Raw genomic sequence first — 23,343 nt, 5'->3', positions numbered from 1 at the left:
GGCTCATGTGTCTGTTGACATAGCCTGGGCCATATGCACGCACACTAGGTATAGGAGAGCCTCAGAAAGAGAATCTTGTCTCCACCATTCTCACTTCATAGTGAGAGGGCTCTCTACTTCCCACCAGACTCATGAGATGGGAAATTCCCAAAATGCAGGAAGGAAGTTCACATGCTGAGCAGCCAGACAAACTCCAAAATGCACTATATCTTTTTTAACCTCAAGTCTAAAAGTAGCTCATCAGTCACTCTCTGATCAGCTTGTTTTATTTTCATCATAGCACTTTTCACTACTGGATATAGTCTTATTTTATTTGTTTTATTATTTGTTATCTATCCCCTCTTGCTAGAATATAGGTACCCTGAGAATAAGGAATTTATCTGTCTGTTCACTGCTATGTCTCCTAGGTCTGGAATAGTACCTGGCATATAGTAGAAGCTTCTTGTGCTTACTTGTTGAGTGAATAAATGAATGGGTGAATAAATATAAAGCACTTAGCATAATTCTTGGCACATAGTAAGTACATAATATTTGGCAACTTAGTATTTCTTAGCAGATACAAGTATTTATGTTCCTTTCAAAATAAAATTAGGGAAAGGGCTTTATACTTACATTATTTTTTTTGACCTTCCCAGTAACCTTCTAAGGAAAAGGGTGTTGGGAGGAAAAAGTGAGCCTTCTTCTGGTGAAGCGTGCATGGCCCCGTCACTGTTTGCTGCAATGCTTCCTGTGCCTGTGAGTCACGGGAATGAGTGCCTACTTAGAGAGATTAAGAGACTTGACCAAGGCCACATGGCTGGTCTTACTTTATATCAGATATACTCACTGACTTTGGTGTTTTCCATTGTGATAAGCCCCATCTCATATTCATGGTGATTGTGGGGGCAATTACTGTTAATGTTTTGGCTTTGACTGTTATAACCCAAATCAGAGTCATAAACACAATTGCAGGCCAGTGCTTAATTGATGTCAGTTTGTTCAAATTTATAATTTTAATTTGATAGCCAAGGGCCCCTGGAAAAGCCATCACAGAATTGTAGTTCTTACGATGGCATCCCTGGATGTTCTTGGTGCTTGTAGGTCTTGTGATCCTAGGTAGTGCCCATGACTTCCATATATCCCTAGTAATGCTCACTGAGATGCAGTGCTGGTTGGCTTCCACATTCTAAGGGAAGGTTTTTGCCCTTTTAAGAGCTTGTAATCCCAAAATAGATCATGGAGACATAAGCCCCAAAGAATTCAAGCCGAATGGGAGCATCTAATCAGGCAGCAAGTTTTGTTTTGTTTTTTTGTCCTACTGTGTGCCTAGCACTAAAGGGAAAAAAGCAATCTCCAATAACATAGTGTTTGTAAATGGAGTCTCCTTTTGTGGTTAAATGTCAAAAGGAAGGGAAGGAGTCTGCTCACAGCTCAGGTGAGGAATGTTTGGTTTTAGGAGGGTATACAAGGGATCTGCAGGAGGCCAGCAGGAGGAAAGCCTGGGCCAGGAGATCCAGAAGTGGCTTCAGGGGGTCCTGCTGACTCAGGAGGGTTAGCAGAGAGGCCTGATGGGTCCCCAAGGCATTGTCATAGGGCCATCATGGAGAAGAAAGACCGGACCTCCTGTGTGACTCCAGAGGTAGAAACAGGACCAAAAAGTGGGCATAACAACAGGCAGAACTTTATTTTAAAATTTTGTGGGTTTATTTTCTCTAGCTGTTTTTTTTTTTTTCTGATTGTAAAATTAATGTGGTTATATAGAAAAAAATTGAAAACATCAAAAAGTAGAAGGAAAAATTCAGTCATACTATTTATTATCTAAAGATGGCAATTGTTATTTTTTATATTTCCTTTTTTAAACATAGCTGTGATGATAGTGTTTATTGCAAAAGAAAATACAGGCAATCTGATATAAGCATTTTTCTTTCACAAGTAGCCTTTCTAATGCTGCATTATATCATATGGCTATCCGTTATTTAGCTGTTCCTCTATCATTGGAAACTTGGGTGGCTTTATTTATTTATTTTGCTCTTCCAAAGTCTGTGATGAGTGTGCTTCAGTTTGGAACTTTTTTATTTCTCATATTTTGTGCTTTCTTAATGATAAATTATCAGAAACGGTTTCTCTGTCAGAGTTGTATAACAAAGAAATAGTTTGCTTCAAGAGGTTCTGAGTATGAAAATCTACCTATCAGGATACTGAAGAAGGTTTTCTTAAAGTTGGACATGGTCACCATTACATTTCCTTTCCACTCTTTGACTCTGTGAATCTGTCAGACAGTTGAATGTTCTGTCTGTGTTACTGATTTTGTTTGGGGGAGAGCCAAGCTGAAGGTCAAGGATTTTGAAGCATAATTAAAAGTTACAGACTGGTGGCCACAGATGCATACTGAGCAAGTAAAACTTGACATCTTTCTCGCTGTATGCCTTGTTCTTCCTTTCAGGATGTGTTTCCATCTTCCTTCATACTCAGTCACACACACACATGCACACACACACACACACCCATTTTCTGGAGAAGCATACATGGCTCCTTCAGTGTTTGTTCCAGTGTTTCCTGTGGCTGTGAATCACTGTTTCTCCCCTGCCCCCTTGACCCTCCAGAGGTTCTTCAACACTATGGAGCAGGGCCAGCGCACCATGTCGTAAATCACAGGAGATAGCCAGTTTACTGGGTGGGCTGGTGGGGTATTTTAGGGGTGGAATCAGGGCTCCAAAGCCACCTTTCCCCATCCCTCAAGGTTTGATGATTTTTCTTCCCCCAGGTAATTAAATGTGTGTCTTGTGGACCTGGGCTTGGCTGGAATGCTCAAGGGTCCTGAAGATCCTTCTATAGCGTCCTTCTGTTGAACCCATTAAGAGAAGATGGCAAAAGTCAACATAACTAGAGACCTCATCCGTAGGCAGATAAAGGTAAGCAACCCAGGCCCATGATCCAGAACATGAGGTCCTTTTTTCCCCACAGGTTTCTTTTATAGCTGAATAAACTGAGGACTAGAGTCTCTGACTTGCCCGAAGTCGTACAACTAATTTAATCAGTGACAGACCCAGGACTGGAGCCGAGGTCTCTTGACTCTGATCTTCTTTTACCCAAGAACGTGGGATGCATGGGGATTCCTCTGTCCAAGCACGTGTACCTGGGCTCCTGAGATTGGTGGAGTCTGGGGAGGGAGGGGAGCACGAGTGTGGACATCTCTGAGGGTGGGGGTACAGCAGATGTAAGGAGAGCTTCTTCATGTTGCTCTGGCTGCTCAGCTGAAGCTGGGAGAGTCCTAATCCCACTTTAGCTTAAGCTCGCTCTTCTCTTCTTCGAGAGTCTCCTGTACCAAAGCCTGCACCTCTTCTCTGCGGTTTGTACATGGAAGACTCTCTAGTACTGTGAGATGAATAGATGACTGGGCATTCACACTCATTTAGCTATGTAGCCCGGACTTTGTCAGGGAGGCCCTCAGCAAAGGAACACGGGTGTAATGGAGGAGATTCAACCAAGACAAGTTGTGCTTCTGAAATAAGAACCCCAGGCTGGGGTCAGGAGCTTATAATCTCACTGCCCTAATTAACTACCTGTATGACTTTAGTCATTTCACCTCCTTGTGCTGCGGTTTTCAACTGTTAAACGATAATAATGTCTGTCTGCCTGCAGGCTAATCTTGAGGATGAAATCTAAAAGACCCTGAGAAAGTTCTTTGTAAAGGTTTGGTGACAAAAATCTTTAAAAACTTAAGTGGCCTGCAGCATCAGGTGTGGTTGCCATCTAGAAGGACCAAGCACAGCCTCCCCATAAGCCATGCACTTGGTGCGCGTCAGTCTGTGTGTCACGTGTTCTGCTCTGCATCCTTTTGCAGCTTTGTTCACTTGTAGGGGCATTTTCTTGGTTTGATTTCATTAGACTGGGTGGCCCTCAAGGGCCAGGACTAATTCCTAGAGGCACAGAGTCACATAATTGAAGGACTGTGCAAGTTATTTTTCTCCTTTGTATATATCCCGGAATATGTGTCCTGAAGATGATGCCCACCTTCTTTAACCTAAATATGGAAACATTCTATTTGTTGTTTCAGGTTTGTTTGTTTTTTTGAACCTAACAATTAGGACTTAGTGCTTAATTACATACTCTCTTCTATTCTCTAATCCCTGCTGAAGTATAGTGTAAGCTCCTGCAGGCCAGTTTCTTGTTCTCTTTTTCTAGCTCTAGCCCAGCACATTGCTGTATATGTAATAGGAACGTAGTAAATCATGTTACATTTCAATCAGTTGAACCCATGAGTTTGTTTCTGTCTGCAGGAGCGGGGAGCCCTGAGCTTTGAGCGGCGCTACCATGTCACTGATCCCTTTATCAGACGGCTGGGCCTGGAAGCAGAGCTGCAGGTAAGAGCTCCAGTTTGCACCCTAGATGCAGATGACTGGTTCTCCACTCTCTGCCTGCCGAGAATCTTCTTGGCACTGTTCAAGGCATAAACAGTTTTTCTCTGTAGGTCATACCTGAAGGTTACCTCTCGTTTATAGCAGCTTTATTAGGCACAGAAATCTGAATCAAGGTTAGTGATTGACACGGTCACACAGGAGTTGTTTTTTGTCATACTATTTCCTTGGTGCTTGGAAAAAGACTATTGAATTTCTTTCATACTGCTGTTTTTACTATTGGCTTGGACAGTTAAGATTCTTACCTTTGTATATGAATTTAGAATTTACAAAGTGTTTTCTCTCGCTCACACACGCACACACACATGTTTTCTCATTTTATCTTCAGAGAAATGCTGTGGGAGGTAGATAGGAAATAGATACATATTTTTTTGAAAAAGCGATTTAGAAAAACTCAGCACCTTGTCCAGTGTTGTGTTGTCCTGTCCAGTCCATGGAGAGTCAGGTCTAGAGTCCAGAAGTTGAGCTTTTTCGTTGTGTCAGACATAAAAACAGTCCATAATATTAGTTTCATTCCCTTTTCTTCCACAAGATCATGTTCTGAATCCAGCTTTTAGCTGTCCTGTCCAACTTAGTGTCATTCTTGGTTCCTTCACATTAGTGTTTATAAGTGATTGTGTTGATCTTAGAAAAAGATTAGAAAGGAAATTATTGAATACTAACAGTGTTATCTGGAGGTAATGAAATTATAGATGATTGTTATTGTTTTCTTTTCATTATAAACTTTTATCCCTTATAAAATATGACTACATTAATAGTAATATGGAAAAGAGAACTAGAAATTACATCTTATTCCCACCTCCCTAATATAGTTACTATTAGCATTTTATATACTTTGTTTTATCTCTTGCATATTTTCACATAATCGTAATCACACTTTGATTTGATATTTTTTTCTATAATAATCCTTCTCTCTGTATTACCAAGTAGTCCTCACAGCTTTCACTGAAAATTTTTTTCTGATTATAGAAGTGGTAAATATCATAGTAGAAAATATGGAATTGACAGAAATATATAGAGAAGAAAACAAAAATCACTTTTAATTCTTCCATCCAGAGATAAACATTGTTGCTGTTTGGAATATTACTTTTGTGTATTATGAAGCAGAATGCTCATTAAGAGATGGGCATTAGAGTTGGATAAATTTAGTTTCAAGATCTATCTTCTCTCCAGCTGTATGTACAAGTTACCCCTCATTTCCTGATCTATGAAAAAGAACAATAGCTGAGAACTGTGGTGATGATTAAATGAGGTGATTTTGTAAAGTGATTAATACAATACCTGGATCATAGTAAGGTAGTTCAGTAAATAACAATTATTATTATTAAGTCTTCCAGTTTTTTTAATGCTTATATAAATTTTTTTTTACTTAATTGGTCTTATACTATTTACACAGTTTGTTACACTCTTTTATACTTTTATTTCCCCATATCCCATGGACGGAAGACCCTGGTGGGCTAAAGTCCACAGGGTTGCAGAGTCAGACACGACTGGAGCGACTTAGCACACAACGCACATATCTCTAAAAAGCCTCTGAACACATGAGTTTGTAAATGCATTGTACTATTTGTCCTTTGTTTGTTTCTTTCCGTGTTTCCTTTAGAATATAAAGTGCATCTGTTTAGTGCAGTTGGGCGTGGTGCATGGAAAGTTTTACCTCCGAGGAGACATTTGGTAATGTCCAGAAACAATTTTGGCTGTGAAAACTAGAAGAGCTCTACGGGCATATAGTGAATAGAGTGTAGGGATGCTGCTAAACATCCTACAATCAGAGTACAAAAAGAACGTGCAGCAGAGGATTATGCAGCGCCCAGTGCCAATAATGCCAAGGCTGAGAAACCCCACTCAGGAGGCGGGAGATGCTGAGTAGACAGTTCCCACTAGCTGGCTGGGCTTCTCCTTTTAACTGTGCCTCCACCCAACCTGTATTGTCTCTACTATCTCTTCCTGGTTTGATAACTTTGTCCACAATAGACTTGGAAACTTCAAGAACACAAAACAGGATTCTATGATTCCCAAAGATTTGGCACTCAAATACAAAAATATGTTAAGGTGGATGAATTGTTTGAATTTACACCTGGCTGAAGGCAGCCTTGTTGGGGACCTGTAGCAGCAGTGCACAATATGAAGGAATGCACACAGGTTTAGATGGTAAAGCAAACATCCCAGCTTTGCACTTGTGAGGCTTAGAGAAGTCAGAGCAGATGGAAAGAACACTGGGAGAAAAAATAGGCTTATGAGAGAATCAGGGGGTTGGACCTGTAAAGTTGGGAAGCCTTTTGGATAGCTTTGTGGAGATGTCAGGTAGGCAGTTGATGGTGCTAACTGGGGGAGAGCTATGGACCATAGGGAGAAATTCAGAGACTTCAGCATCCATTTAGGCTTAAAGAATAAGCCTAAATCTCTCTAACTCTTAAGAGATACTCCAGCTGTCAGAATTGATTACAACCTAAGGAGATTGAAAAGTTAACCACCAAAGAGAGTCCATGAAGTAGAACAGAAACAAAACCAGAAGAGTGTAAGGAGAGCATTTCAAGAAAGGAGTGGTCAGTTTTACTCAGTGCTTCGGAAAGTCTGAGTAAGTGGGGGCAAAACAATGACTGTGGCCTAAACTAAAGCAGTTTTATTGGAGTGGTGAGAATAGACACTAGACGGAAGGAGTAAGTTGGACATGAAGGAGTGCAGAAGCAAGTAATGGTAGTGGTTTTGCCACTTAAGTCCTGTCCAGCTCTTACGACCCCATGGACTGTAGTTTGCCAAGCTCCTCTGTCCATGGGATTCTCCAGGCAAGAATTCTGGAGTGGATTACCATTTCCTTCTCCAGGGAATCTTCCCAACCCAGGAATCAAACCCAGGTCTCCTACATTGCAGGCAGATTCTTTACCAACTGAGCTACAAGGGAAGCCCGTAGCAAGTAGACAACTCTGTATTTTAAAAAAAATTTTTTAGGAAATTCTCTCATAGTCCCATGGTTAAGACTCGGTGCTTTCACTGCAGTGGGCCTGGGTTCATCCTCTCGTTGAGGAGCTAAGATCCCACAACTGCACAAAATTTTAAAGAGGGTGATTAAATTTTACTTATCTGTTTAGTTATTACAAACTTTTCCCCTAGATGAAAGGAAAGATAGGATGTAAGCAGTAAAAAGGGTAAACAGTGGCAGGAAGGGGGACCCCTTCCAGGGCCGGAAAGTGGGCTCTTGTCTAACACTCAGAAACGAATTGTCCGAGGAGACACACACGCTGACAAAGCAAGAGACTTCATCGGGAAGGGGCACCCGGGCAGAGAACAGCAGGGTCAAGGAACCCAAGAGAGCTGCTCTGCCCCGTGGCTTACAGTCTCAGGTTTTATGGTGATAGGATTAGTTCCTGGGCTGTCCCTGGCCAGTCATTCTGACCCAGGGTCCTTCCCGCTGGCACACTCATCACTCAGCCAGGATGAATTCCATGAGAAGGGTTTTTAGAACTTGATGGGACATGCGGCCTGGTGCCCCCTCTCTCCTGACTTTTCCCAAACCCTTCCAGCTGGTGGTACCTTGTTAGTTCCATTTTGTTCACCAGGACCTCCTGTTGTAAGAAAACTCTTGGTGCTGTGCCTGGCCGTGGTGGGAGGTTTTGATAAGTGGTGCCCCTAACAAAATTGTAAAAGATAACCTTCTCTTGTCTCTACACCTCCTCTTCACCGTTTTTTCTTAGCTCACTGCCGGGATAGCTGACTTTCACAGATGTGAATCTCTCTTGTCCTGCTCTCTTCTGTTTGACTTTAACCAGTGGGGAGTCTTTCAGGAGATTGGAGGAAGAAGACATCTGTTTTGTTTTCCCTTCATTTCCACCCTTCAAAGTCACTTTTGTTTTGTTTTTGTATTTGTTTTCCAGCTCTATTGAGCTGTGTAGACAATTCTTGAAGGACTTTGTTTACCAAATGGGACGGTAGATGGAGGGGCATATGGGATCAAAGGAGGGATTTGTAAGAATGGGAAGAAATACTAGAGCTTGTTTGTATGTTGGTAAGAGAGAAAGGGATTGAGGATACAGGATTAGGACAGAATGACTGAAGGAGCAAAGTCCTAAGGAAGATTGGAGGGTTTAGGATTCAGAGTTGAAGCAGAGGGCTCAGCCTTTGATAAGTGCAAAGACATTTCTATCATTGTTACAAGGTCTGGTGGGTCTGGGGCCAAAAGAAGCATGAAAAGTGAAAGTGTTAGTCGCTCAGTCTTTTCCTACTCTTGGCGACCCCATGGAGAGTAGCCCCCCAGGGTCCTCTGTCCATTGAATTCTCCAGGCAAAAATCCTGGAGTGGGTCGCCAGGGGATCTTCCCGACCCAACGATCAAACCCAAATCTGCTGTGGCCCCTTGCCCGTGGATTGTTTACCCGCTGAGCCACCAGGGAAGCGTAGACTGGGATAAAAACCAGAACATCATTGTAATAGTCTGTACAGTAGCAGTTCTCAAAGTGTGGCGTGCAGACCCCTGGGATCCCCATGACCTCTTCAAGGGAATCCATGAGGTCAAAACTACTTTCATAGTAATACTAAGACATTGTTTGCAAAACTAAACTAATTCATTTAAAAGTTTGTGAAAAAGTGGTAATATTGTCATTTTAGTGTGAATCAAGGCAAGTAACATCAAATTCATTGAATCATTCACCCTATGCATTTGCAGTGACAAGCCAGTCTTACTTAAAATGCCCTTGATGTAAGTGCAATAAAACGTACTAATTTTAAATTTCAACTCATAAGTACAGATCTCTTTAGTATATGGGGTAGGAAGTACTGCTGCTGCATACTGAATTATGATGGTTGTCTTGAGGAAAAGCACTTGTTCAGTTGTTTTGAGTTGTAAGCTCAACTGGACATTTTTTTCATGGAACACCATCTGAAAGAATGGCTAGCAGACGAAAACTGTGGTTATTCAAATATGGATATTTGGCAGACATTTTCTTTAAAATGAATGAAGTAAACTGTCACTTCAAGAAGAACAACTGACAGTATTTGTTGCCAAGGATAAAATTTTAGCTTTAAAGAGAAAAAAAAAAAGAATGTAGGAAAACTTGTGTTTGCCACCAAGAGCTTGATAGCGTCTCAATACTTAAAAAAAAAAAATTATTCAGCTCTGCCAGCTCTTAGCTGAGGTATGCGGCATCTTAGTTGTGGCGTGTTGCATCTAGCTTCCTGACCAGAGATAAAACCTGGGCCCCCGGCATTGGGAGTGCAGAGTCATAACCACTGGACCACCGGGAAAGTCCCTTCTTAATACTTCTTAAAAGACTTTTTGATGAGATCTGTGGTGATTTTAACAAATGTCAGCGATATTTTATTGTATAATAAATGTTAGCATTTGAAGATCTTCAAATTCAATAAGTCGCTATTTTCCAAACAGTCATACATGTACAGAAGTCATACGTGTGTAAAAGACCCAGGCATAATGTAAAATCAACCAGCACTTTTTAATGTAGCAGGTTACCAACAGCTCATTTATGTGGATTCAGATTCCACATTGTAACATTAAGAAACCATTATTTGTCCAGTTGTTGTGTAGTATCAAAGAAGGATACCTACAGTGATCTGAAAAGGCCATTAAAATACTGCTCCTTATTCCAACTACTTATCTTTATGAGGCTGGATTTTCTTCATATACTTCAACTGAAATAGCATCTTGCACCAAAGTAAATACAAAAGTAGATATGAGCACCCAGACATGAGAATCCATTAAGCTGGACATTAAAGAGTTTTGCAAAATGTAAAGCACTACTGCCGTTCTTCCCATTACATTCTTTTGCCTTGGAAAATATAGTTACTTTTTATTTAAAATGTGTTAACTTATCATTTATTACTATTTTAAGTGAAATTAATAACTTTATTTTCATTAAAGTTATAATTAATAATGTTAAGTTTAAATGAAGTTAATATTTCAGTTTTAATTTCTAATATGGTAAATATTGATAACCTATATCAATAGGTCTTGAGACTAAAAAGTTTGTAAACCAGTTGTCTATAAAGACACGAAGCCGAGTGACTGGATTGTGTCACTGGTGAGAAAAAAGAAAGAAGACAGATAAAGGCCCAGGACCAAGAACAAGGCATTTTCGGCATCTAGAGATTATCTTTCTTCTCTTTCTCTACCCACAGGAGACAGAAAGAATAGCATAGTGGTGGAAGAACATGATATCTTGGAAGTCAAGGAGGAAAAATATTCAGCTGTACTGATTCTTACAATCCTGATCTCAAAAGTCTATCCTATTTCCCTCTTTCCTAGTTTGAGGTTGAAAAGGATAACGTTTTTTGATACTCTCACCCCCCACTATAGTAATAAAAATGCTATTATAAGCCATATGACCTTGGATAAGCCCTTTAACTTCTAGGGCTCATTTCCTCATCTGTATAATCTGTATAATCTGACAAACATCCTGTTTGTCTCCTGGGTTTAAGAGAAGGAATAGTTAATTTGTGTATGTAAAGTATTTAGCCGGAGAAGGCAATGGCACCGCACTCCTTGCCTGGAAAATCCCATGGATGGAGGAGCCTGGTAGGCTGCAGTCCATGGGGTCGCCAAGAGTTGGACATGACTGAGCAACTTCACTTTCACTTTTCACTTTCCTGCATTGGAGAAGGAAATGGCAACCCACTCCAGTGTTCTTGCCTGGAGAATCCCAGGGACGGCAGAGCCTGGTGGGCTGCTGTCTATGGGGTCGCACAGAGTCAGACACGACCAAAGTGACTTAGCAGTGACTTAGCAGAAAGTATTTAGCATGGCACTTAGTATATTGTAAAATTCATCGTATATAGTACTCAAATATTAGCTGCTATTATTATTGTTATTTATAGAAAGTTCTTAAAGTTTCCTAAGATGCTGATTTGATGGCATCTAACTTTTAAAAACGCTTTCTGGTCATTTTCTTCCCTTGTTTTGTTTCCCATCCATTATCACATTTGTGTGTTGGTCGCTCAGTTGTGTCCAACTCTTTGCCAACCCCATGGACTGTAGCCCACCAGGCTCCTCTGTCCATGGAATTCTCCAGGCCATAATACTGGAGTGGGTAGCCTTTCCCTTCTCCAGGGGCTCTTCCCAACCCAGGAATTGAACCCGGGTCTCCTGCATTGCAGGCAAATTCTTTACCATCTAAACCACCACAGAATCCCTTATCACATATGGACCCCATTTCATTTAGCCAGAGTTGGTTTGGGGCATTAAGAAGAGGTGATATTATAAGGGTTGGGGGTGGAATAAAAGAGGTAAAATCAACAGTAAAAGCTCCTGCCTTTTGTGGTTATTGATTATAATGCTTTCCATACTGTCTGGGGGAATTTTTTCTCCTGGATTTGCTAATTTACTATTTTGTATACTTTTTGAAAAAGCAAAAGGAAATTCCAAGAGAACTTTTAGGATATAGTGCTGAACATTTAGTAGAGGTTCACTAAAAGCCTATTGGTTTGATTGACTTTTAAATTTTTCTATTTTAGAGCTAGCTTAAAAGTTTAAAAAGGTCATCTCCTTTCCACTGTTTTTCTCAGCCACCAAATGCACTCTCCTGGAATCAACTAGCATACTCAATTTCAATATCCTTCCAGATAAATTTTATTCATTTTTATGTAGATTCTCACCTTTTCTCACAAATGTTAGCCTAACGTATTTACTACTTTGTATCTTACTTTTGAATTTAAAAATATACTTTCTTGATTTTACCATATCAGTACATAAAGATGTCTCTAATATCTAAATTTTTCATGGCTTCAGAGTATTGTGTTGTATGAGTGTAGTATAAATTATTTAAATTGTCCCTGTTGTTGAAGATGTAGATTACTTACAATCTTTTGTATGGACAGTGTTATTCCTTGCAACATCATTTGGCATATGTGGGTGTTTATCTTTAGAATAAATACCTACAAATAGAATTAGCAGGCCAGAGAGTGTATCTACCTGTAATTTTGATAAATATTAACAAAATTGCCTTTCATGGAATATGCACAGTTTATCAATTTATACTCAAAGCGTCAATTTACACTCTTATCACACTTCTTCACTCTTAAACATAGTATTCAATAAACAATTGTTCTCTCAATCTCAACCTCTTCTCCCCCATGTAGCCATCATTCTGAGAAATTTCACATACAAGTGAAATACAATGGGCCAGAGAGTTGGCTTCCTAAGAGAAATGTAGTCTAGGCTGATACCTGAAATATGGATGGAAGGAGCTAACTAGATTTGGGGGAGATAGGAAGAGACTGAGCAACTTCACTTTCATGCATTGGAGAAGGAAATGGCAACCCACTCCAGTGTTCTTGGCTAGAGAATCCCAGGGACGGGGTAGCCTAGTGGGCTGCCGTCTATGGGGTCGCAAAGAGTCAGACACGACTGAAGCAACTTAGCATCAGCAGCAGCAGGAAGAGAAAAGTTCTAGACTGACAGAACAGCATTTGAGTGATACAAAAGAGAGTAGAGGGTACTTGGTTCATGAGAACAGATAGTTACAGATACAAATTGAAAAAGGATATAGATAAGGTTGGTGAGATGAGTGTGAGTGGATGATGTTTCATAATGAAGGGTGTTGTAAGCTGTATTGAAGATTGTTGATTTTATCCTCAGAGCAGTGGAGAGCTATAGAGTGGTCCGTATCATGTAAGCAACATGATCAGAGTTAAGGTTGTTTTTGTTTTTTAATTAAAATTGCCTTCAAAATGAAGATTGCTGACATTTAAACTGTGAACAAATAGACCACTTAAGAGACAGTGGTAGTGATTCAGGAAGAAGTAATTGGTTACTTGAACCTAGATAATGGTAGTTTGGGTGGAGAGAAGTCAGTGAATTTGAAAGACATGTAAGAGGTAGAATTAATAGAATTCTTGATGATTAAATGTGAAAAGTTAGGAAAAGAGAGGAGTCAAGGATGAAGTTAAATTTCTTTTAGCAGAGTAAATGATAGTATCATTCACAGAGTTAAAGAGCACTGGAGAAGAAATAATTTTGAAGGAAAAGATGATAACTTGGTTATTGCTGTTCTGGAGCTATAGGCCATGTGTCATCTAGTGCTTTCTAGATTGTTGCTGTTCAGCCACTAAGTTGTGTCTGACCCTTTGCAACCCCATGGACTGCAGCACTCCAGCCTTCCCTGTCCTTTACTATCTCCCAGAGTTTGCTCAAACTCATGTCCGTTGAGTCAATGATGCCATCAAACCATCTCATCCTCTCTTGCCCCCTTCTCCCCCTGCCCTCAATCTTTCCCAGCATCAGGGTCTTTTCCAGTGAGTCGGCTCTTTGCATCAGGTGGCCACAGTATTGGCACTTCCACTTCAGCATCAGTCCTTCCAATGACTATTCAGGACTGATTTCCTTTAGGATTTACTGGTTTGATCTCCTTGCAGTCCAGGGGATTCTCAAGAGTCATCTCCAACACCACAATTTGAAAGCATCAGTTCTTCAGCGCTCAGCCTTCTTTATGGTCCAGCTCTCACATCTGTACATGACTACTGGAAAAACCATCGCTTTGACTGTACAGACCTTTTTTGGCAAAGTGATGCCTCTGCTTCTTAATATGCTGTCTAGGTCAAAGAGGAATGTTTCATTGAGAAGGAAGTGTAGTCAGCATCATCAAATACAGCCAGGGACCAGTAAGATAAGGACTGAGAACTGTCCCTATGATTTAGGGCGAGGAAGCCTCGTGGTCACCTTGGCAAGGGCCACTTTTGTGGTATCGATAGAAGTGGGTTGAGAAATTATTGGAAAATGAGGAAGTAAAAATGTCCAGTATAGACTGCTCTTTCAGTATGGTTATGAAGGGGAAGAAAAATGGACGGCCACAGCTAAATGTGAATTTGGCATCAAGGGAGGACTTTTTAGATTAGAGAACCTTTAGGACCCTTAATCCCAAGGGGAAAGAATCAGTAGAGAAAGGGAAAGTTGAAGATACAGAAAAGTTAAAAGATCATCTAGGGTTGGGATTTTGTCAGATGAAGGTTGGAAGAGAATGATTGTGGTAACGAATCATATATTTTTAGGGAAGTGGGAAGATACGAGTAGCTTGTGAGGGAAGAATAGAGTGATTGGACTTAGAGGACTTGTTAAGGATAAGAATCATTGAGGAATGATATATATTCTCTTTTTTTCACTTACTAATGTATCTTGAAAATCACCCAGGTTGGTTCAGAGAGTTCTTTTTTTTGTTTTTTGGCTCCGCCTTGCAATCTGTATGACCTTACTTCCCTGACCAGAGATCAAAGCCAGGCCCATGACAGTGAAAGTGCTGAATCCTAGCCACTAGACCTCTGGGGAATCCCTCATGGAGCTCTTTTTCACAGCTGCATGGTAGTCTATTAATAGTATGTAGATAAAACAAGGCTAAGTCAGTGAATTTCCCATGTATGGGCTCTTACAGTTGTTTGTAATAGTTTGTAATTACAACGCCATAATGAATAAACTTTTTGTGTATATGGATTTTAGCATTGCTGGAGATACATCTTCAGGGTAAAAACCTAGAAGTGGGAGTGCTGACCAAAGGGTAAATGTATATGTGGTTTTGTTAGCTATTGCCATGACAGCACCTGTTTCTCCACAACTTATCAACAGACTGGGGGGTTGAGCTTTAGAATATTTTACCATTCTAGCAGATGAAACACGGAGAAGGCAATGGCAACCCACTCTAGTACTCTTGCCTGGAAAATCATATGGACAGAGGAGCCTGGTAGGCTGCAGTCCATGGGGTCGCTAAGAGTCAGACACAACTGAGCGACTTCACTTTCATGCATTGGAGAAGGTAATGGCCACCCACTCCAGTGTTCTTGCCTGGAGAATCCTAGGGACGGGGGAGCCTGGAGGGCTGCCGTCTATGGGGTCGCACAGAGTCAGATACGACTGAAGTGACTTAGCAGCAGCAGCAGATGAAACATGATATCTCAATAGAGTTTCAGATTATATTTCTCTTATGAATGGGCTTCCATGGTGGATCAAACGGTAAAGAATCTGCCAGCAATACAGGAGACCCAGGTTGGATCCGTGGGTCAGGAAGATCCCCTGGAAAAGGGACTAGCAACCCACTCCAATATTCTTTACTGGAGAATTCCATGGACACAGGAGCCTGGAGAGCTATAGTCCATGGGGTCTTAGAGAGTCAGACACGACTAAGTGACTAACACACAAGGGTGAAATGGAATATCTTTTTTTTTAATGTATGTAAGGGCTTCCCTTGTGGCTCAGCTGATAAAGAATCCGCCTGCAGTGCAGGAGACCTGGGTTCAATCCCTGGGTTGGGAAGATCCCCTGGAGAAGGGAATGGCTACCCACTCCAGTATTCTGGCCTGGAGAATTTCATGGACTGTATAGTCCGTGGAGTCACAAAGAGTCGGACACGACTGAGCGACTTGCACTTTCATACAAGGGTTGCTTTAATATAATTTTGCGAAGTTTGGTTTAATGAAGGAGAGTAAGAATTTATATATGTAACTGCATAGTTTTACAAACATAAGTATAGACTGGATAAGCAGAGACTAATGCAATTGGTCATCCCTAGGGGATAGAAGGGAGAAGGCAACGGCACCCCACTCCAGTACTCTTGCCTGGAAAATCCCATGGACGGAGGAGCCTGGTGGGCTGCAGTCCATGGGATTGCTAAGAGTCAGAGCGACTCCACTTTCACTTTTCACTTTCATGCATTGGAGAAGGAAATGGCAACCCACTCCAGTGTTCTTGCCTGGAGAATCCCAGGGACGGGGGAGCCTGGTGGGCTGCCGTCTATGGGGTCGCACAGAGTCGGACACGACTGAAGCGACTTAGCAGCAGCAGCAGCAGGGGAGAGAAGGCATAGAGTGGAGGGGTAGAGAAAAGGGAATAATGCTTCTGGACCGTTTTGTAGAATTTTTACTTTTATAACCACATTGAGGTTTTACACATTCAAAAAGTAAAATAAAGTTGGCAGAGATGGGGAAAGTGATGTCAACTAACTCAAGTAATTTTTGACATAGTACTTTGACTATAAATATTAGTTGACTGTATATATTTTGAAGACAAACTAAAGAAATCTTGATTGAACTCCAGTTAGTAAATTTGTCATTTGTAGTGCAATTGCTGCAGCAGTTCTGTAACTATTTTGCGTATGTTGCAGAACTGAGCAAATTAGTAAATATGTCGGTGTTGGGGTAAATTTATCAATGTATAATAAATATAATATTTATAATATTGATATAATGTTATCAGTGTTATTCCCTTCCAAATATGGAATAGGCAAAAGAACTCTGAGGTATTGAATTGGAATTATTAGTATCAGTAGGAATTCATGGGTGTTTTGGGGTTTTTTTTGGCCACACAGCTTGTGGGATCTTAGTTCCCCAACCAGGGATTGACTGTGGGCCCTAGCAGTGAAAGCGCCAGATCCTAACCACTGGACTGCCAGGGAATTCCTGAATTCATAGTTTAAAAATACATATATTTTAGCATACGTTTATATATTATTTCTAGCTCTGTCTTCTGAGAGGGTCCAAGAAGCAATCATACCTCAATAGCCATGAGTTACTGGTTTCTAAAAAGAACTATGGGTTCTTGGAGGAGTGACTGATTCAAGTCTGGGACAGCCATGAGCCTACAGCATCTTGTGGCAGAGCATTAACAGAAAGTGAAGAAGTAAAAATGATAGGGGCTTATCATAAGGACACGGAAGCCAGCTTGAAAGGCATGCTGCTGGCCAAACCCGTTGTAGTTTGAGCATCAGGATGAATAATGACTATACTGAATTAAAAACCCACTGAATAAAAAATACCTGAGTTTGTGCTGGTGAGAGAGAGAGAAAGAGAAGGGGAGGAGAGAAAGCGGGGGAAAAAAACCACTTAATTCTAGTAGATTGTGGTGGTGGTTTAATCTCTTAAGTCGTTTCTGACTCTTGTGACCCCACAGACTGTAATCTGCCAGGTTCCTCTGTCCATGGGATTCTCCAGGCAAGCATACTGGAGTGGGTGGCCATTTCCTTCTCCAGGTGATCCTCCCAATCCAAAAATCAAACCCAGGTCTCTTGCATTGTAGGCAGATTGTTTACCAGCTGAGCTACAAGGGAAGCCCAAAGTGAAAGTCATTCGGTCATGTCCGACTCTTTGCAACCCCATGGACTATACAGTCCGTGGAACTCTCCAGGCCAGAATACTGGAGTTGGTAGCCTTTCCCTTTTCCAGGGGATCTTCCCAACCCAGAGATCGAAGCCAGGTCTCCCGCATTGTAGGTGAATTCTTTACCAGCGGAGCCTCAAGGGAAGCCTAAATGAAGAAATGAAACGTTGGGAAAATCACAGATTTATAAGCATCATACCAAATCAGTAATTGATTCAGACAAAAATAATCAGTGAGTTATCGAACCTTTGGGTGGAAATTGATGTTTGCACAATGTAGAAGTATTTTCTCGCAGACAACAAAAGGGAAAATAATATTGGAGTGGAAACCCTGGTCTGTCTGTACTCAGTCTCGTCCGACTCTTTGCAACCCTGTGGCATGTAGGCTGCCAGGCTCCTCTGTCCATGGGATTTTCTAGGCAAGAACACTGGAATGGGTTGCCATTTCCTGCTCCAGGGGATCTTCCTGACCCAGGGCATCTTCCGCATTGGCAGGTGGATTCTTGATCACTGCGCCAGCTGGGAAGCCAGAGCAACCTGTAGATGCCACCTTAACATCAGGTGCCACCTGATAGTGTGCACTGAGGACACAAGATCACCCGGGTGGTGGTTCTGTCAAAATGCGTGATCTGAAACTAATCCTCAGGAGGTAATCAGACAAATCCAAACCCAGAGACGTTCTCCAGCACAACTGACATATTATTCAGAGATGTCAGTGTCAGAAAAAATAAAGGACTGAGGAACTGTTCCACACTGAAGGAGACTAAAATGAAAATGACAACTAAATGCAGCATGTGATTCTGGATTGGATCCTGGATCAGCAGAATCAAAGGGGTGATATTGGGACAGTTGATGAAATGTGAATGTAGACTCTGTATTGAATAATAGTATCATGTCAAATTTCCTGACACTGAAATTTAAGTATGTAAAGGGTCCTGAAGTCTGTAACTTATTCTCAGATGGTTCAAGGGGGAAAAAACGTGTGTGTGTGTAGAGAGAGAGGCGAGGGGGACACAAACGTTAGCAGTTATGAATTAGGGGAAAGATGTATGTGGGTGTTTTTGTTCTATTCTTGTTCCTTTTTTATATGTTTGAAATTGTTTCAAACAGAGTTTAAAATGCTCATTAAGAAAATATGAAGAAGTGTTGTAGTGGCAGCAACTTAGGAAGAGAGACCAAAGGGAGGTCAAAATTAGAAGATTTAAGTTTAACGTTGATTAGGATAAGTTGTAAGTTGTTCTTACATATAGACTAAAACACTTCTCTGTATTCCTTGAACACCTTTGCTGAGCGTTCCTCATCCCCCTTTAGTTTTATATGCTAGCTCATCTTGTCTCAGTGAGTTTTGTCCTAACCGGACAGGAGCCAGATACCCTGGGATTTCAGTTTGTGACCTGCAGTCCTTACTGTGGAGGCAGGGAGCTGTTTGCTTTCAACATCACTAGGATTTTCCAGGTCTTCCTTAAACTTCTGATCATACTTTGATCCATTCTATTCCTTCCACTCATGGGATTTCTTGCCACAGTGTTTGGCATCAACACTGAAAGGCAGAGGGAGAGAGAAGAAAGTACCCTCTCTTTACAAATAATGAGAGTAAAAAATCACTTCCAAGTTCACATGAGTGGTAGAAATAAGATTAGTAAGATTTGTATCAGGCCTGTCTGGCCTTAAAGTTCATAGTCTTTCCTACCTCACCCATGTGTCTACTTTTTTAAAGGCCTTATTAACAAATAGTTCTTAGCTTGGTGGATTTATTTTTCTGCCTTTTTAGTTTTATTAATAATGTCCTTATAAGTTGCATACATTATATATGTCCCAACTTCACAATTGGTTTGATGTTTTTTTGTTTCTGTTTTGTTTCTTCTGTAAATTTGAGCATAAATTCACTGGAAACAAGTCATACCAAACTAGTGAGGTTTTCTTTTTGAATATAGTTGGTATGGCAGACCAGGATAGTTTGATAGAGTAACCTGATTCTAATGAAGATTTGTCAGAGTTTTTTTACAATATCAGTTTAGAGAAGGAAACTTGACAACTTTTATCAAGTAGTCACCCTGAAAGAAAGAGATGGAGCAGAGATCTGACTTTGTGAGAGATTTCAAGGACTGTCCTTTATATCAGGAGCCAGCAGATTATGACTTGCAGGCCAAATCCAGCCTGCCACCTTTTTGTTGACTTGAGTTTTTGGGGTTTTTTTAAGTTTATGTGTTTTATGTAAGTGTACAATTCAGTGGGGTTTTTGTTTTGTTTTTAGTATATTCACAAAGTTGTGCAGCTGTCACCATTACCTAATTCCATACATTTTATCACCCCAAAATAGAAGCTGTTTACCCATAGTACTCCCCATCCCCTACCCCTGGCTCCAGCCCCTGGCAACCACTCATCTATTTTCTATCTCTATGGATTTTCAGAGAAAGCAATGGCACCCCAATCCAGTACTCTTGCCTGGAAAATCCCATGGACAGAGGAGCCTGGTGGGCTGCAGTCCATGGGGTCGCGAAAAGTCGAACACGACTGAGCGACTTCACTTTCACTTTTCACTTTCATGCATTGGAGAAGGAAATGGCAGCCCACTCCAGTGTTCTTGCCTGGAGAATCCCAGGGACCGGGGAGCCCGGTGGGCTGCTGTCTATGGGGTTGCACAGAGTGGACATGACTGAAGTGACTTAGCAGCAGCAGCAGCATGGATTTTCCTATTCTGGATGCTTCATATGAATGGAATCATATACTATGTAGCTTTTTGTTTCTGACTTCCTCATTATGGGGGCTTCCCTTGTGGCTCAGACAGGTAATGTGGGAATGTAATGTGGGAAACATCAGTTTGATCCCTAGGTCAGGAAGATCCCCTGGAGAAGGGAATGGCTACCCACTCCAGTATTCTTTCCTGGAGAATTCCATGGACCGAGGAGCCTGGCAGGCTATAGTCCATGGGGCCGCAAAGAGTCAGACACGACTGAGTGACTAACATCTTTTTCATTTCCTTAATATGATAATTTCAAGATTTATCTATGTTGAAGCATGAATCATACTTCATTCCTTTTTATTCCCAAACAACACTCCATTATATGGATATGCCACATTTTATTTATCCAGTCATCAGTTAGTGGATGTTTTGTTTCCACTTTTTGACTATTGTGAATAATGCTGCTGTGAATAATTGGTGTAGATGATTTTGTGCAGACATTTATTTCCAGTTCTTTTAGTTATATACCTAAGAGTAGAATTGCTGTGTCATATGGCAACTCTATGTTTAATTTTTTGAGGAACTGCCAAACTTTTTTTCCAAGTGACACCACCATTTTACATGTCCACCAGAAATGTACATGGGTTCCATTTTCTCCATATTCTTCCCAATACTTACTGTCTTTTTTTTTATTATAGTCATTCCTAGTGGGGGTGATGTGCTATTTCATTGTGGTCTTGATTTGCACTTCCCTAATGACTAATGATGTTGCACTTCTTTACATGTGCTTATTGGCCATTTGTATGTCTTCTTCTTTGGAGGAATGTCTTTTCAGATCCTTTGACCATTTTTATTTTTTTTTAATTAATTTATTTTAATTGGATATTTAATAATATTTAATAATATTATTTATAATATTGTAGTGGTTTTTTTGATACATTGATATGAATCAGCCATAGGTGCACATGTGTCCCCCATCCTGAACCCCTCCTCCCACCTCCCTCCCCATTCCATCCCTCAGGGTCATCCCAGTGCACCAGCCCTGAGCACCCTGTCTCATGCATCAAACCGGGACTGGTGATCTATATCACATATGGTAATAAACATGTTTAAGTGCTATTCTCTCAAATCATCCTACCCTTGCCTTCTTCCACAGAGTCCAAAAGTCTATTCTTTACATCTGTGTGTCTCTTACTGTCTCGCATATAAGGTCATCATTGCCATCTTTCTAAATTCCATATATATGTGTTAATATACTGTACTGGTGTTTTTCTTTCTGACTTACTTCACTCTGTATTATAGGCTCCAGTTTCATCCACCTCATTAGAAGTGATTCAAATGCATTCTTTTTAATAGCTGAGTAATATTCCATTGTGTTTATATAGCACAGCTTTCTTATCCATTTGTCTGCCAATGGACATCTAGGTTGCTTCCATGTCCAAGCTTATTGTAAACAGTGCTGTGATGAACATTGGGGTACATGTGTCTCTTTCAGTTCTGGTTTCCTCGGTGTGTAGGCCCAGCAGTGGGATTGCTGGGTGGTATGGCAGTTCTATTTCCAGTTTTTTAATGAATCTCCACACTGTTCCATAGTGGCTGTACTGGTTTGCATTCCCACCAGCAGTGTAAGAGGGTTCCCTTTTCTCCACACCCTCACCAGCATTTATTGTTTGTAGACTTTTTTGATAGCAGCCATTCTGACTGGCATTAGATGGTACCTCATTGTGATTTTGTTTTACATTTCTCTGATAATGAGTGATGTTGAACATCTTTTCATGTGTTTATTAGCCATCTGTATGCCTTCTTTGGAGAATTGTCTGTTTAGTTCTTTGGCTCATTTTTTATTAAATCATTTATTTTTCTGGAATTGAGCTTCATGAGCTGCTTGTATATTTTGGAGATTAATTCTTTGTCAGTTGCTTCGTTTGCTATTATTTTCTCCCATTCTAAAGGCTGTCTTTTCACCTTGCTTATAGTTTCCTTCGTTGTGTAAAAGCTTTTAAGTTTAATTAGGTCCCATTTGTTTATTTTTGCTTTTGTTTCCATTACTCTGGGAGGTGGGTCATAGAGGATCCTGCTGTGATTTATGTCAGAGAGTGTCTTGCCTATGTTTTATAGTTTCTGGTCTTACATTTAGATCTTTAATCCATTTTGAGTTTATTTTTGTGAATGGTGTTAGAAAGTGTTCTAGTTTCATTCTTTTACAAGTGGTTGACCAGTTTTCCCAGCATCACTTGTTAAAGAGATTGTCTTTTCTCCATTGTATATTCTTGCCTCCTTTGTCAAAAATAAGGTCTCCGTAGGTGCGTGAATTTATCTCTGGGCTTTCTATTTTGTTCCATTGATCTATATTTCTGTCTTTGTGCCAGTACCATACTGTCTTGATGACTGTAGCTTTGTAGTATAATCTGAAGTCAGGCAGGTTGATTCCTCCAGTTCCATTCTTCTTTCTCAAGATTGCTTTGGCTATTCAAGGTTTTTTGTATTTCCATACAAATTGTGAAATTATTTGTTTTAGTTCTCTGAAAAATACCGTTGGAAGTTTGATAGGGATTGCATTGAATTTATAGATGGCTTTGGGTAGTATACTTATTTTTGTTATATTCTTCCGATCCATGAACACGGTATATTTCTCCATCTATTTGTACTTTGACCATTTTTAAACTGTTATTTATTGTTGAGGCATAAGAATTCTTTGTATGTCCTGGATAATAAACTTTCATCAGATTATGTGATTTGAAAATTTTCCTCTCATTCTGTGGATTTTTTCACTTTCTTGAGAGCACTTTTGACTCACAAAACTTTTAATTTTCTTGAAGTCCAAGTTATTTTCTTTATTTTTTCATAATAAATGTGACACTTTTGATGTCACATTTAAGAAGCCATTTCCTAATACAAGATCACAAAGATATATACACTTGTGTTTTCTTCCAAAAGTTTTATAGTTTTAAGTCTTCTGTGTATGTCTTTTATCCATTTTGGGTTAATTTTTATATATGGTGTCATGTTGAGGCCCAGTTTCATTCTTTTGCATATACATATTCAGTTATGTATATGGGCTTCCCTCATAGATCAGTTGGTAAAGAATCTGCCAACAACGCAGGAGACCTGGGTTCGATTCCTGGGTCAGGAAGATCTCCTGGAGAAGGAAATGGCAACCCACTCCAGTATTCTTGCCTGGGGGA

At 40.5% G+C, this 23,343-nt stretch overlaps 1 protein-coding gene across 2 annotated transcripts in view; it reads left to right on the top strand.

Moving 5' to 3' along the window:
• Window positions 1-23,343, top strand: part of WDTC1 (WD and tetratricopeptide repeats 1) — a 67,343-nt gene that overhangs the window by 11,092 nt on the left and 32,908 nt on the right. For both annotated transcript variants that reach the window (XM_027519313.1, XM_027519303.1), the window contains exons 2-3: window positions 2,744-2,891; window positions 4,260-4,343. In XM_027519313.1, the coding sequence (XP_027375114.1) occupies window positions 2,844-2,891; window positions 4,260-4,343 (132 nt within the window). In that variant the 5' untranslated portion in view covers window positions 2,744-2,843. The remainder of the gene's footprint in view (window positions 1-2,743; window positions 2,892-4,259; window positions 4,344-23,343) is intronic.

The sequence above is a fragment of the Bos indicus x Bos taurus genome, chromosome 2 (genome assembly GCF_003369695.1).
Source record: "Bos indicus x Bos taurus breed Angus x Brahman F1 hybrid chromosome 2, Bos_hybrid_MaternalHap_v2.0, whole genome shotgun sequence".
NCBI classification, from domain to species: domain Eukaryota; kingdom Metazoa; phylum Chordata; class Mammalia; order Artiodactyla; family Bovidae; genus Bos; species Bos indicus x Bos taurus.
The sequence above is the reverse complement of the archived record's forward strand: the minus strand, read 5'-3'. Positions and strand labels throughout refer to the sequence as shown.